This window comes from Nannospalax galili, unplaced genomic scaffold, assembly GCF_000622305.1.
Source record: "Nannospalax galili isolate Female #2095 unplaced genomic scaffold, S.galili_v1.0 scaffold433, whole genome shotgun sequence".
Lineage (NCBI taxonomy): Eukaryota > Metazoa > Chordata > Mammalia > Rodentia > Spalacidae > Nannospalax > Nannospalax galili.
Window position 1 is genome coordinate 635,203 of NW_008338715.1, and position 14,730 is coordinate 649,932.

The 14,730-nt window shown below is 37.9% G+C and overlaps 1 protein-coding gene across 8 annotated transcripts in view; it reads left to right on the plus strand.

The window, feature by feature from the left end:
* Positions 1-786: 786 nt before the first annotated feature.
* Positions 787-14,730, plus strand: part of Epha5 (EPH receptor A5) — a 378,563-nt gene continuing 364,619 nt past the window's right edge. For 4 of the 8 annotated variants that reach the window (XM_008833253.3, XM_008833256.2, XM_008833257.3 and 1 more), the window contains exon 1: positions 788-1,723. In XM_008833253.3, coding sequence (XP_008831475.1) covers positions 1,537-1,723 — 187 coding nt within the window. In that variant the 5' untranslated portion in view covers positions 788-1,536. Of the gene's footprint in view, positions 1,724-14,730 lie in introns of all 8 variants that reach the window. The other 4 variants (XM_008833258.2, XM_008833260.2, XM_008833254.2 and 1 more) reach the window with 3 other exon arrangements.

Genomic DNA, 14,730 nt, shown 5'->3' on the forward strand with positions numbered 1-14,730 from the left:
TAATAGACCACAGGCAATTAAAATAATTAATTTTTTAAAAGCTTTAACATTATTTAGCCCATGCTAATTTACTGGAATTAACTGCATGTGTTTTCCATTACACAATTTCTTCAATACTAAAATATTGCCATTGAAGTAAGTGAACTAAATCGTGACGTCTTAAAGTATCTGTCATAGTAAAAATGTCAATAGTCAAATTATTTGACTCCCTGAAATTTCATACTGACCTACCGTCTTTATATTTAGATATTTTACAGCTTACTTCTGAAGAGCGTGTTGAGTAATTATCTCATTCCAGAGGAACAGAAAGGGTTAAAGACATCGAGGGGTATGAATGTTTAAGAAACTAGCCATGGACCAGCAAAGCCTGCTCACACACTGCTATGCGATGACAAGGTTGTTGATGCCACAGCCTGCGAGGGACAGCAGGCGCGATGCCAGACCCTGAACCCGCTCCTCCTGGGGCTTCGGGCTGAGCCAGGCTGCTTTCCGTTCTGCCTCCCGGGAACCCCGGTCCTCCTAGTCATCCTCAGGAGGATTGTCTGCCCTAATTATCCAGGGAGGAAGACGCGTCTTTCTCTGAGTCCGCTCAGCAACACTCCCCATGGTAGCCTGCAGATTACTTCCCTCGGTGGGTGTGCGACTTCGTCTAAGCAAGTCACACTTACAGTAGCTTGTCACTGGCGAGGCCGCGAGCAGCACAGGGCGGGGGAGTGCGCAAGGGAGGAGGGAAGAAGGAGGAGGGAGGGAGGCGCAGAACTGAAGGCCTGGGAGCCTCCGGAGCTGGAGACACAGCAGGAGAGCGGCTAGGGTGCAGTTGCCAGCTCGCCCGCGCCGCCCGCACTCCGCCTCTGCTGAGTCCTGGAACCGCAGCGCCGAGCTGCGGGGCTGAGTCAATCGGACCATTGCTTCTGCGCTCTACGCCGGCTGCACAGCCAGCCCGGGGGCTGCGCTCAGCACGAAGGGTCGGATCTCGCGCTGCCAGCCTGTCTAACTCTGGATCGCTGCCTTCACTAGCCACTAGTCCGTGTTCCCCACTCAACGTTTATCCTTTCATTCCTAGTCACTCTACTTTCATTTTTTCTTCTCATTTTATGGAAAATACGTTTTCTTAGGATGACTCGTCGTCTTTAACTTCGTCCATTTCAGGACTGAAGACTGGAAAAGCATTCTCACCTCTTACCCTGCTGGTATTTAAAAATAACAGTCCTTAAAAAAAAAAAAAAGTCTTAAGAGGCAAAGGAACAGTCCACCGGACTCTCCTGGACACCCTTGACTGAACCCAGTTCGGAACTGTACAAGCCATCAGAACTCCCAATCCATCTCCTCCAACTGAAGGGGAGAACCAGAGGACTAGAAGCAAACTTCAGCTTCTCTGCCGGTCTGTGACTCCCGCATTTGGAGCATTTGTGTGCCCGAAGGCACAGGACCCCACCAGGACAAGGAGTCCTCCCGCGTCTCCCTCTCCCCTTTCGCCGATCCTGAACCTCAGACTGAGCGGCGCGGGACAGCAGCGGCAGTCGAGGCTTGAGGAAAATGCGGGGCTCCGGGCCCCGGGGTGCGGGACGCCGGTGGACCCTGGGCAGCGGGGGCGGCGGCGACACCCCCCGCAGCCCTGCTTCTCTAGCGGGTTGCTACTCCGCACCTCGCAAGACGCCCCTCTGGACCTGCCTTCTCCTGTGCGCGGCGCTCCGGACCCTCTTGGCCAGCCCCAGCAACGAAGGTAGGGTGATGGGGGTGGGGACCAAGGCCACCTGGGGTGGATGGCTGAGGCGGGGCCTGCGCTAGCCTGCTTCAGAGCTCCAGACACTGCTGCCTTGGACTAAAGCTCACTCTACATCTGCAATTAATATTTGTCCGTGTTCCCTGGCCTTTCCGAGTCTTTCTGGTGTCTTTGGTCGCATTGTTTGACATTAGCAGCAGAGTGCTTGCTAGGCTAGGAACCTGCCTGTGGACCGAGGCTGGTTGGGGGCTGGGAAGTTGGAAGCCAGAAGCAAAGGGGTCTGAGACCTGCGCTGGGAGATTGGGTTCAACTGGGTCCCGGGGCGCGTGGGGGTGGGTGGGTCGGGAGGGCAAATGACATATTCGGAATGAAGAAAGTGACATGGGTTTTAGGATCAAAGGTGGTTTTAGAAACCGTTATTTGATGCTGGTGTTAGGAAACGATGTGGGAATGACTAGTGCTTTTATTTTGGGGAAAAGTGCCCCTCACCCCCTGTTATTTAGGGCATCATCAGATGCTATTCTGGGGTGGACGGCAAGAGGTTTACTTCATAAAGGAGGGGGTGATGAAGGGCAGAAGGCAGCCCTTTTGATGAGTGTTTTTGTGTTTGGGGGGTGTTCACTGACATACTCAAGGGAAGGTGGAAGAAGGCGGGAAGGGGGAAGGTAGAATGGTATTAGAGGAGCAAGGCAGTGTAACCGTTAGGAAGTTATCCCTGGAATCCACAGTGGCTTATCGAGAGAGAGAGAGAGAGAGAGAGAGAGAGAGAGAGAGAGAGAGAGGTGTGTGAGATAGAAATATATCTGTCTGATCTCCAGAGTCATTTGGAGAGAGAGAGAGAGAGAGAGAGAGAGAGAGAGAGAGAGAGAGAGAGAGAGAGAGAGACTCTTCCCAACCAGAGGCACCAGAGGCACCTGAAGTACCCAACCCTCCTAGTATTCCAAATTCTTTGCAACAGACTGTCCATGCCTTCTTCTGGGAGGGTAGGGCTAGGCGCAGGGACACCTGTGTTGTTCTTGCTCCCCACCCCCACCCCCAGCAGCTGACCTCAGCTTCTGAGACTCCTGTCTTTTGCTCCCATTCAGACTGGTCTCCACGTCCTCTCCAGCTGCTCTAGATCTGCTCCTCTCTCACACCAGACCTCACTCCAGTCTAGTCTTAAGGGATCAAACCTTCATACGGTGGAGGGTGAAGAGTGGGGAAGAGCAGTTAGGCATCTCACAGGGATTCTAGTTGCCAGGTGTGCTCGTCTCCAGAATAAAAAACATCAAAACTCTATCCCGTTTTTTAGAAACATGGGACTTGGATTGGGACTGTGGAAGAGAATTACGGGGCTCAGAAGCTTATAAAGCTTCCACTCTGGGGACAGAAGACACTGAATGGGAAAGATGAAGTAACAGCAGCTGAGTGGTGTTTGTCCTCCGTTACTTGCATGGGTTCCGTCTCTGCTTTAGAAGACGCTGAGCTGGTAACCTAGTGCTGCCAGCTCCCAAGGAACGCTGAAAAAGCAGGACAAATAGACACACTCCGCCCAACAGACTCTCTCTAAAGTCTCTGCTTATTACTAAACATCTGTTTAAAGGAATATATGTATCAGTCGATATGATACAGGTGCATATATATGTGATCAGCCATGCTTACACAAAACAACTTGTGTTTTTCTCATCTCTTTAAAGTTTATTTTAAAGTGTTTTCTGAAGATCTAGACCTTTTATTAACATCTTATGTTAAGCCTTTAGGTTATAAGTCCAAAGGGTGCAAGAGGTCTGGGAACAGGGAGGAGCTTTTAACTATTTATTCTATCCAAAGGGCCGTACGGTCTTAGCCGTATTTAACCATAGCCTCTTTCAACCCTTCATCTGCGCTGTGGTTTCAACTCCTTTTCTAAGAGTGTGATAAAGAATAGGAAGAAGTCAGTTATCAGGCACTGTGACTGAGGGTGAACAAGCACCAAGACTGTGGAAAGGAGAAACAGGCAGAAGGAAATTAAATGAAGAGAGAAGAAGGAACAAGTCTCCAAGCATGCTGTCAGTGGAGCTTAGATCTTGTGGATTGCAGCCTAGCAAGTACGAGCTTCCCCAGCTAGCAAAACGCACAACAGACTTGTCTAAGTGGAAATGAACGTTGGAGGTACTAACAGAAACAAGTGGAGTCCTGTGTTGTCTCCTCCTGCACGGAAGACATTTAGAATAAAGCCTGCCTGCTCTTTAGGGCACATTTTATGACACATTCTATTTCATATCACTGAAAATGTAATTTTCTTACCATCTGTGGCTTTACCAAGCTCATGTCTTCATTAGTCAACAATATTTCATCTTTAATATCATCTCAGACTCATAGTTTGTTAAATCTACATTCTCATCTTCTTTTGGTCTTCTATACTACTGCTATTGTGTATAGAGCAGAGACCTATACTAAATATTTCTAACATCCGTGTTTTTATTTATTTAACAAATAAGATTAACTATTTCTTCAATTTGATTTTTGTTTGTTTTAGAATAGTTTTGGCAGGTCAAGGGCAGAAGATTTGATTCACATGCTAGGTTCATTAATGAATTGCTTTCATAGAATTGATCTCTACAACACATAGAAATGCTTAGTGATTTCCCATCTGGCATGTAAATGATTATGTGATAAAATGTCAGACAGGAAGAAATAAATGTGAATTTTCATTCACATTTTCTTATTTTTTTCATTTTAAAATTATAACTATATGTAGAATTTAACAGAAAAGTTAAACATGTCCGGATTCTTGAATTGTCATCAAATTTAATTATGTACACTGATAGAATGTTGATTAGGAGACAGCAAGAGGAAATTTACGTTCTAAGCAAATTACAAGATCAATATATATTTAGTTGCTTCTTAAAGGCATAAACTACATGTGAAAGAAACGCTTAATCTATGGTAAAAGACACAAAATTTTTCTTAAAAAAATCCCACCCACAAACTTATTTAACAGAAAATGTTAATCTCATATTGATCTAGGAGATCTGTATTTAGCAAGTGTATCAACAAGTGAAAATTTTAAGAAATTTAATAAGTAAAAGGGCTTTGACAACTGTTATGAATTTTTTGGAGGGGTCTTTGAACTTATTCAGTAACTGCTACTTTTTGCTGTCTAGAGATATATTTGTAAACAAGCATTATTTGACAAGTGCTTTTCTCAGCAGGGATTCTTGGCCAATTACTGCTGAACAGCTCTGCATTGAAAATGATTCACCCACAGTGAATCAAGCTTAATTCATTGAAGCTACAGTCAGTAATGTCCCAGTAAAGTGCTTCTAACTGTTGTCAGCAGTTTGTATTTGAAAAGTCCAGTTTCTTGTTACTGATTGTTTTATATGTTTGATAAAGTAAGATAGAAACTTCTTGGAGAAGAAACATATAAGGGGGAAATTGGATAAACTGCTTTAAGAGACAATCATAAAATTGTAAATGTTGTCATTGGAAAGAGATGGGAAGAAAAGTTTGTTTAAGGATTTTTTTTTTCTCAGCTTATAATAGGGCCAGGCCCATAAAACATACAGAAGGGCACAATAGATTTGTAAAACTAAATGGCTTTATTTTGTGGTCCTGTCCTCCAGTTGTAATTCATTCCTTTTTAGATTCACTGGCAGGACCCCACAGGAAAAGGACAGTAAAATCATTCCCTCACCAGGATACTACTGAACATGAAAAGAGAGCCATTACATCTCTTTGAATCATAGATTGTTGGAAACAGAAGGGGACATGGAGGGTTTTGGCTTTTTGCTTAATAAACCATGAAGGTAGTGGGTGGGAATCTTGACATTTTAAGCTCTGTCTTGGTGTCAGGGTGACAGGTAAGATGATTTCATTTACTTACGTAAAACAGGAAAAAAAATGGGTGACAATTCCATTCTCCAATGTAATGGAGATTTCTCCTTCACTGGAAATATCCTTGTTATAATTTAGTAACTTAAAAAGACTACCAGGTATTTATTTCAGCCTACATACCATAGAAAAAGACTCATATTTTGTTGGTTTGGTGGGTTTTTCTGATTAGATTTAAACCAGATCTTTGTAAAGGCTAGGTATGAAATCTAACACAGAGCTAGCCCAAGTGTTCACTCTGATATTTTGAAATGTACTTTTGACAATATTTATGTGCTTGCTATATGAAATGCAAACATTTAAAGTATATGGCATCTCTACATAAAATATCAAAATCAAGTGATATAGCTATTTATAGACAACCATTCACAAACATTTGATTAGATATTTGATTCATTAATACCTCTGGCATGAAAATGACCGTGTGTCAACTATTTCTAGCTATTAGGTTAGGTGTTTGACTCACTCTACCATTTGATTGTCTTCTGTTTGGTGTGTTTTCTAATATATTTGTATGAATGATAACTATTTTCTCTTTCATTTGGAAGAAATCTTTCTAATGTTGCCTATAAATATACAGTATAAGATGTATGATTATATTGGCTGACTGCAGCTATTTTTTCCCTTCTGTGTCAAATTTAATTCCTAAAGGAAAATAATCTGTTACTATATGAAGAAATAACTATTAAAGAACATTGATAATTTCTTTAAAATAATTTCAATTTAAGTTAGCACATATAATTTATTTGTGAGTAGTTAGATTATAGTTAACAGAGGTATTTAGTGATTTGAATATTATTGTGACATTTTGAAAATATTAAAATATTTATAGGTATTTTCATAAAGTATCAGAATTAGTGAAGTATGAGTATCATTGTTTACTTATTAGTCATTAAAATGCATTATTTTCAGTTTTTACAAAGAGCAAATTTTGACTATAAATGTGCAGTGTGAGGTGTAAGAGCAGAGATTAATACATTAGAAAGTTAGAGTCCTTTTCGTTGTTGTCATGTGAATACTGAGTATATCTCCATGGGGGTGAAGGGCTCCTACCTACATTCTTTACTAGGTAAATATATATTTATTTATGTTATAAATTAATATAATCAATAATATAGATACTTCTGTTTCTTGTATTCATTGTCCCAAGCAATGGAATAGTTCATTTATCTTAAAATTGTATTTGTTCTATTTGAGTCTCATGTAACTAAATACTGTACATCTGTGCTTGTAGAGTTTAATGAAGTGGGTTTTTAAAGAGAATTCCAAAGGATTTGTAAACACAGGTTGAAATGGTTTCCATTTTTCAGTAAAGTTTTACAATGCATACCTTTAAAATAAGCAAGAAAATGTGCTTACTAAATGAGACACATTGCACAAAGAAAAATAAAAAAGGGACATTTCCTGATAATCATAACAAATTTTGAAGCATTGCTGAAAACAATGATTTTAAAGCATTTCATAACTTTAGTGCTTTCAGAAAGCTGAAATATTCTCTGTGAAAATCTTGTTGGAAAACATTTATTTCAGATTATAAATTATCTATTTTTAGGTATTTGATTTTAAGCTTCCAAACATTTCAAAGCATAGGTATGTAGAAAAGTATCCATTTGTTTTTACTTTAGTATTTTGTTATTTATTTTATAAAACTCTTAAAACATGAAAACTAATTTCTTCTTTTTCTGACAATTATTTTGAATCAATGAAGTAGTCTTTGAAGTTTTGAATAAGACAAAAATAGATGGCAGTGTAAGACTTTTAAGTTCAGATTTTTAAAATCTCACTTTGGATAATCCATCTAATAATATCTGCAGTGCATATGTTATTTTATGCTTATTGTTTCGCACGCAAGAAATTGCTTTACCAAGAACTTTTTCATCTTTCTAGTGTTGTTATAATGTTTTCTTAGTTCACTGCTGTGTTGAATTATTTCAATTATGAAGAGTATTGATAACTGAGCCATGCGAAGAATGTTTCATTTCCTATCTTGAATAGCTATGTTTCTGTGTAATCATTAACTTCTCAAATTGAGTAGTTTAGACAACAAGAGTAGGATCTTAGAAAGCAGAGTTGGTGCTGTGAACTGGAGACACAAAAATCGAATTGCAAGTCGTTTAGAGGTTCTTGAGAATCAAAAAAGTACTTTCTATACTCCAATCAAATTTTAATACTAAAACATGAATATTTCCTTCTTTAACAGTAAAGATATCAAATACACAAGGGAGTTATATCAAACCAGTATTCTTACCACATGAAGCAAAGGTTTGGCTCTAATTTAAAGTTAATATTGTAATAATAAACATATACAAATGATTGTTTTAAACAGAATCCTTTTTACCAATTTTATATCAGCTTTAAATTCATTTCATTCCTTTCATCAACATCTAAAAATTTTTACTGATATTATTTGTTTAGGAAAATGCTAATAAATGTGTAAAAATAAAAAGAACTTTAATCACATAAGAAATTAAGTTGGCTCTGGTCACATCTCTTGTGATTTATATAATATTCCTTTTATTTTTCACAAAGCTAAAATTTTTCACTTGGCATCTCTAATGAGAATGTCAGATTTTACAAAGTTATAAAACTCTGATGTAGCAGGTACCACAGTGTGCGTTTGTAAAACTCTGTGGTCTAAAATGGTGACATTTATTGACTGGCATTTAGTTTTAGTTTAGATTATTTGAAGTGATTTTTATCTTCAGCGATTTCAAACAGTCATAAAGTGTCATGTCTGAGAAAATGCTTAAAAGTCCTTTAAAACCTGTGTGTGTGTGTGTGTGTGTGTGTGTGTGTGTGTGTGTGTGTGAATTTTGCCTTTACAGTACCAATTAGTTGCATTCCATTTAAATAAATCCTAGTAGGTTCTGTTCATAATTAAACTTTACTATAGTTATTCTTTTCCTATAGGGTCCACAGCCTTAGTCTCTTATCACCTTGTGATACTTTAATAATATCACTTAAATTATTTCTTATACAATAGGAGAAAATGTAACACTTCATTGAATGGGAGTCATATATAGATCATGTCTTCTTTCCTCTGTATCTCTTATATCTCTCAGTAACTGTCCACTGATTTATTACACATTCCTTTAGTATTTTATAAGAACTTGGCTGAGTTATAAATGAATGTGCCAAGGATGTGTGGAATGCTTGTGGTAACGTTGGAGAAAAGGCTGGGGAAGATATAAATGTAGTGTCACACAAATTCAATATTAATAAGCATGTTAGTCTTTATCTTTTATTCTATTTCAGGACACTATGACATTAATCCTTACATGCATATTGTAACTTTATGTTTGGTTCTCCAAGGCCTTCAAGACATAGCCACACTGTAATTAAAAAGGATGTTTAGATGTTTAGAAATTTATAGTTCTTCTTGTACTTCCTTGTGAGGTCTACAGTCATGCCAAACACTTGTGGCATTAGACACCCCACAGATTAAATAACTGGGATTAAAGTGTTTGTGATCATTCTAATTATATTTCACTGGCTGGACTATTGCCCAGGCCGTGTTCTCCATCCATTAAGTTTATCTTCAGTTCTAAATAAACAAACTGGGCTACAGCTCTCAGTAAAAGATTTTGGCTAAAAATAAAATAAAAATCCTCCAAGAGCCAAAGCCTGAAGGTTGAAATATTTTGCATATGCTTTGTGAGAAATTGTTCCTACTTGAAAACATGTTTCAGGCTAAGTATTGGAAGATTTGGAGAAAATACAATCTGTTCTTCTACTCGAAGATGGGTGCTGTCTTTTTTCCTCATGATAATTTCATATTTTTATTTTCATCTGTCTGATCTCTTTGCCTCCTTTTCTCTCCTAGGAAGGCCACTCAAGGTATGAGTGTAAAACCACATGCATAATATGTGGTCCCCGAACTCCCAAAGTCACAATTTCAAGTTGGGCATTAAGAAAACAGTATATTTATCTTAATTAAACTTTACAAGGTCTTTCTCCCTAAATAATACATTGCACCAAACTCAAGTACCTAGAGTTTACTTAATTCATAAATCAGAAGTACAAGAGTTTTAGATATCTGTCAGCTTTGCCTTTCTTAGAAGATAGCTCACTTATAGTTCATTGGCAGATAATTCCAGGATGTGTTAATATCTTTTCTATGGAAGGACAAGCTCAGCAGGTAGACCTAACTGGCACCAGTTCAACACCTGCTGTCCTCAGCAGGAGCTTGTTACATGAGCCAAGTTTTGCATTCATCCATAGCCCTTTCCTCCTGTAAGAGCTGCAGAGGTGGGACAGGCTGCCCAGTGTCATGGAAGATGACAGAAAACCTTTTCATAGAAGAGTTTCAGTATGGAATAGTGTAACCAAGCTTCTAACAAGGTCTGCCACCAGCCTTCTGTAGTAGAGAGTGCCAGAAAACCCCTTTGCCGGAAGGACTACATGTGTGGTTTCAAACCACCGTAACTTTGATTTCTGTTGAGGAGTAAGAGTGACAGACACAGCAGCCACAAAACTAAGTAACCCACTTAATATTGTTGATGTCGGTTCATGGTTTGGATCGAAACCTCTGAAACAAAACAAGGGGAAAATAGGTGTTATAAAACTACAGAAAAATCAGAGCAAACAGCATTTAGCTTTGAAATTCAAAATGATAATTTTGTCTTTTCTAATTTCCATCATTTACTAAATTCTTTGGACATTCTTTTTATTTTTCATTTTAACTCAATCCATTTGTTCATACTATGGTGGGTAATCATAGTTTAAATGCTTCCCATAACTGTAGAGAGGAACAAATGTCCTGAAATAAATTTCTGTTTGGTAGAATGCTACACAAATGTAAATTCTGGAAGTGATCGGTACTTTCTCCATTGGCCACGTTCATTAACTCTTTGACTGTTGAATGGGGTCAGGATTACAGCTTATATTATTTAATGGAATTTCTCTAAGAAACTAAATAATAGTTTAGTTTTGCTAAACTATTATGTCTTGCTTTTGCAACTTTTGCAGAAACATGAATTTTGGCAATGCTTTCCCTCCTTAACAAAGAAGTGGTCATTGCAACTGAGGGCACAGTGCCTTAATTTTAATCAGTTTCACAAGTATGACATCTCTTGCAGAATAGTTAAGAAAGAGATGTTGGGGCTGGAGGGATGGCTTAGTGGTTAAGGGCACTGGCTGCTCTTGCAGAGGACCAGGCCTTGGTTCCCAGCACCCACATGGTGGCTAACCAACATTCATAACTCCAATTCCAGGGAAGTCCGACGTCCTGTTCTGATTTCTGTGGGCATTGCACAACACAGGTGCACTTATGTGCATGCAGTCAATACACTCATATAAATCAATAAATCAATAAATATTTTAAAAATAGAATGAGAAGTAAAAACACCACACACCAGCTTTGCCATATGTTGAGGTATGGTCTTGATTGATCCACTTCAAGAGCTACATAGTGAAAGTGGTCATGTTAAGGCTCACTTGCAGAGTTGCTATAAACATGCAATAATACAAATACTATCTAGTAAAATTGTCAGTGCTGTTCTTTCTCCCTCCAAGACATTTGGGACATCATTTCTCATTATCTACCTTGAATTGGATGATGTAAAAGAATTTGGGCTTGGAAAGAATCTAACAAAATAAATTGCAAAAGCAAATATTCCATACAGCTGTCCAAAATAAAAATCAACCACCTATTCCCTAATTTTATGCTGGTTTTCATCACTATTTAATAACAAATTAGGGGATTTTATTAGGAAATTTAAAACATCAGTGCCGGTGACATGGTTGTATTTCATTTCACTTTACTTTTCACAGGGAGATGGTTAGTGAGCAGTTGTTTTTTATTAGCCATAAAACATCAAAAGATATGAACTATTTTGTCATCACATGGTAAAGTTCTAGGATAGCCATACTATATGTCCTAGTATATTAGATTTTACCTTTAAACATTCATGTATAAAATTATAAATTATATGTTATATATTAAATGTAATAATAATAGCTCCATATGCAAGAGAGAAAGTCACTGAAATAACCCACCCTCTAAAATGTTGCAAAGAGATTGAAGAGAGAATTTTAAAGGTTTCTTGAAATATGTTTCTGACATCATAACCTGACACCCCTATTTCAATTTTAAATGCACAAATTTCCATTTCTAGAACACTTATCATTCAGTGATATTCATATTAAATATCCTGTTTTCATGTTTTCAGAATCGTGTTAGTATAATTCTTTTACACATAGGAGTTGGTAATAAGATATAAGAGTGTTGAAATACTGCATAGATTTTCCTGCAAATCCAAAATTTCATGTTTCTGAGTCCATGTATTGTATGCAAGACTTACAGTTAACATTCATCGATGATTTACCATGTGCTATTTGATTCAATGTTTTACATACATGTCCATTTGTTTCCCCATAAAGAAGCCCATGGGATAAGGATGATCTTTTTCTACACCATTTTATTTCACAAATAGGAAAGCGAGTTAGTATATTTAAATAACTTGTTTTGGTTTACATATTTGAAAGTGGTTTATCTTCATTCAAACACAAGCTTTCTGTCTTCAGTACTATTTTTACCAAGTCCTTCACACAAGAGGAGATGGTTGTCATCCAATATCCACAATCATTCTTCCTTTCCCATGCTATTGGTTTATTCTTTAGATAATGAGAAGTACAGTCAAAGTACCTAGGAAAATTCATGTGGGATTTTTGAAAATTTCACTATCTTGCTCACTCATAACTCCAGTAATCTTCTTTTCCTTAAATACTTAATTCAAGGTGGGTGTCTTGCTCTTGTACACTGATTGGCCACATTGGGATGTCTCTCCTCTTTGTTTTAATTGCCCCAGTAGTATGTAGTGAGGTCTTATTTTTTTCCAGTAGAAGAAAAGTGTTATCTAACTTTACCTTTTGGGTAGTATTTTAGAATATGAAAAATTCAGTTCCAAAGCCAACTGAAACTAGATCTGAAATCTAGCTTTGAGTACCCTTAATGTCATTAAGAATCTACCATCCATTTAAAATGATTTGGATATGGGTTTGTTATCTATAGCCTTAGTTATGTTGAGGTATGTTCAATCTAGTCCAATTCCTTCTAGGTCTTTTATCATGAAAGTATGTTGGATTTTGTCGAAGGTCTTTTCTACATCCATTGAGATGATCATGTGATTTTTTTTGTCTTTAAGTTCATTTATATGAATTACATACATTCATTGACTTAATATATTGAACTATCCCTGCATCGATGGAAGAACGTCTACTTGATTATGGTAGATAATCTTTTTGACGTGTATGTTTATACAATTTGCAAATATTTTCTTTTTTATTTGCAAATGCTTTATTCATTTTGCTGTTGTTAAATGGATTGCTTTCTTAATTTTCTTTTCCTTTTTTAAAATTTATTTTTATTGGCTTTCTTAATGTTTTTTCTCTTTTAACATTTTTTTATTAAATTTTTGTGTATTTCATACAGAATATATCAAATAATCTTATTCATCTTTATACCTCCATCCCCACTGGCACCCTCCAATAGTCCCCTCCACTGGAGTCCATATACTCTGTCATACCTGTTAAGACACACTGTGTCACGTCGATGTCCCAGATGTTCCCCAGTGCAAGTTCATTCACTGAGGTCTAGTCAGCCTATCTGGAGTCCATTGATTTAGGAAGATTAGCTCTTCTTCACATAGCAGCAATAAGTTGCCAATATTTCTTCAAATAGGATTGGAGTTTGCTGTTCATTTTCCCAGTTCTATGCTGGGTGTTTGTCTGCCTGAGTTTGAATGGGACTTGTATATGCTGACACCATTGCCATAGAATCATATGAGCAGGTTCCCAGGAGCTCATAAGACTCTGTTTCTATGTGGTCATGCATCTCCTCCATGGCTCTTATAATCTTTCCACCCCCTCTTCTGTGATGTTCTCTGACCCTTGGGTGGGTGAAGTTTAATAAAGGAGTCCTTTCCAAGGACCAGCATTCAGCAGATTCTTGACCTCTACACTTGACCACTTGTGACTTTTTTTGTTCCTAGTCCTCCGATGCATGAGGGAGCCTCATTAGTAAGAACTGAAAGATTCAATAGTGTCTTCTTTACCCCTGTTCTATGTTCCATGAGTCTTAAGTGTTGAGGTTGCATTATAGATGTGTCACTTAGACCTGGGCAATTCATGGACAATGTGTGTGTGTTACCAGTTGTGGTACTTGGTAATGGTCTCTGACTGGTACAAAAGGAGATTCTTTGATGAGTAGTGACTAGGATATATGAGAAAAGTGTTATTAAGGGAGAAATGAATAAAAATGGGCTTATTTAAATGGGAGTGGGGAAGGAGGATTATGCAAGGGACCTTAGGGATAAAGAGAAAGAAAGAGCTCAACAGAGTTGGGACCATAAAAGACTTGTATCATTAAGGGAGAAATGGGGGAAAGGGGAACACTTTAAATGGCAAAAACATGGCTGAAAGGTTAGACAGTGAGAGAGAGAGAGAGAGAGAGAGAGAGAGAGAGAGAGAGAGATAGAGGAGATAAATAATGCCTAGCTAGTTTTAAAAAAAAACAGAGGGAATCATATTAGTCAAAAAAACTAATGAGAAATTACTCATACATTATCTGTACATGAGTCTATGTGTATAGCTAAAGAGTACATGACAAGAAACAGTGCCAGACAGAAGAAACCTTCCTTTGAATTGTTGGCCAGAGTGGTCCAAGAGACTTCCAAATTTATACAGGCTATTACCACAGCCCTTGATTGCCTCCCAGAACTTGAAGGTAAGACCCTACTACTCAAGACAGAACATGCTTCAGACACAGGATTTGGAGCAATAGAGATGCAAATGACCTGAAACCACTTCCACTGAAGTTTAACACTCATAGCTTTGGAGAGCATTATGGAGGTGCCAAGGGAAAACATCAATCGATGGTTCAACACCAGATTCAACACAAAATAAGCACATCAATGGCCAGCACAGCATATGATATTGATGCAGTAGTGTCACTTTTATCTTGGGGCCAACCAACAGCTACCTAATTTGTGAGTAATTTCTTGAGATTTTTTTTTCCATTTTTAAAAAATTATTTATTTAATAACCATATACATAGAAGAAGCATTTCATTACAACAGCATTGACATATTCAATAACAATTTCCAGAGCTAAGATGCATCTCTTTCAAAATTGGCTGTAAATTTTTAGGTTTA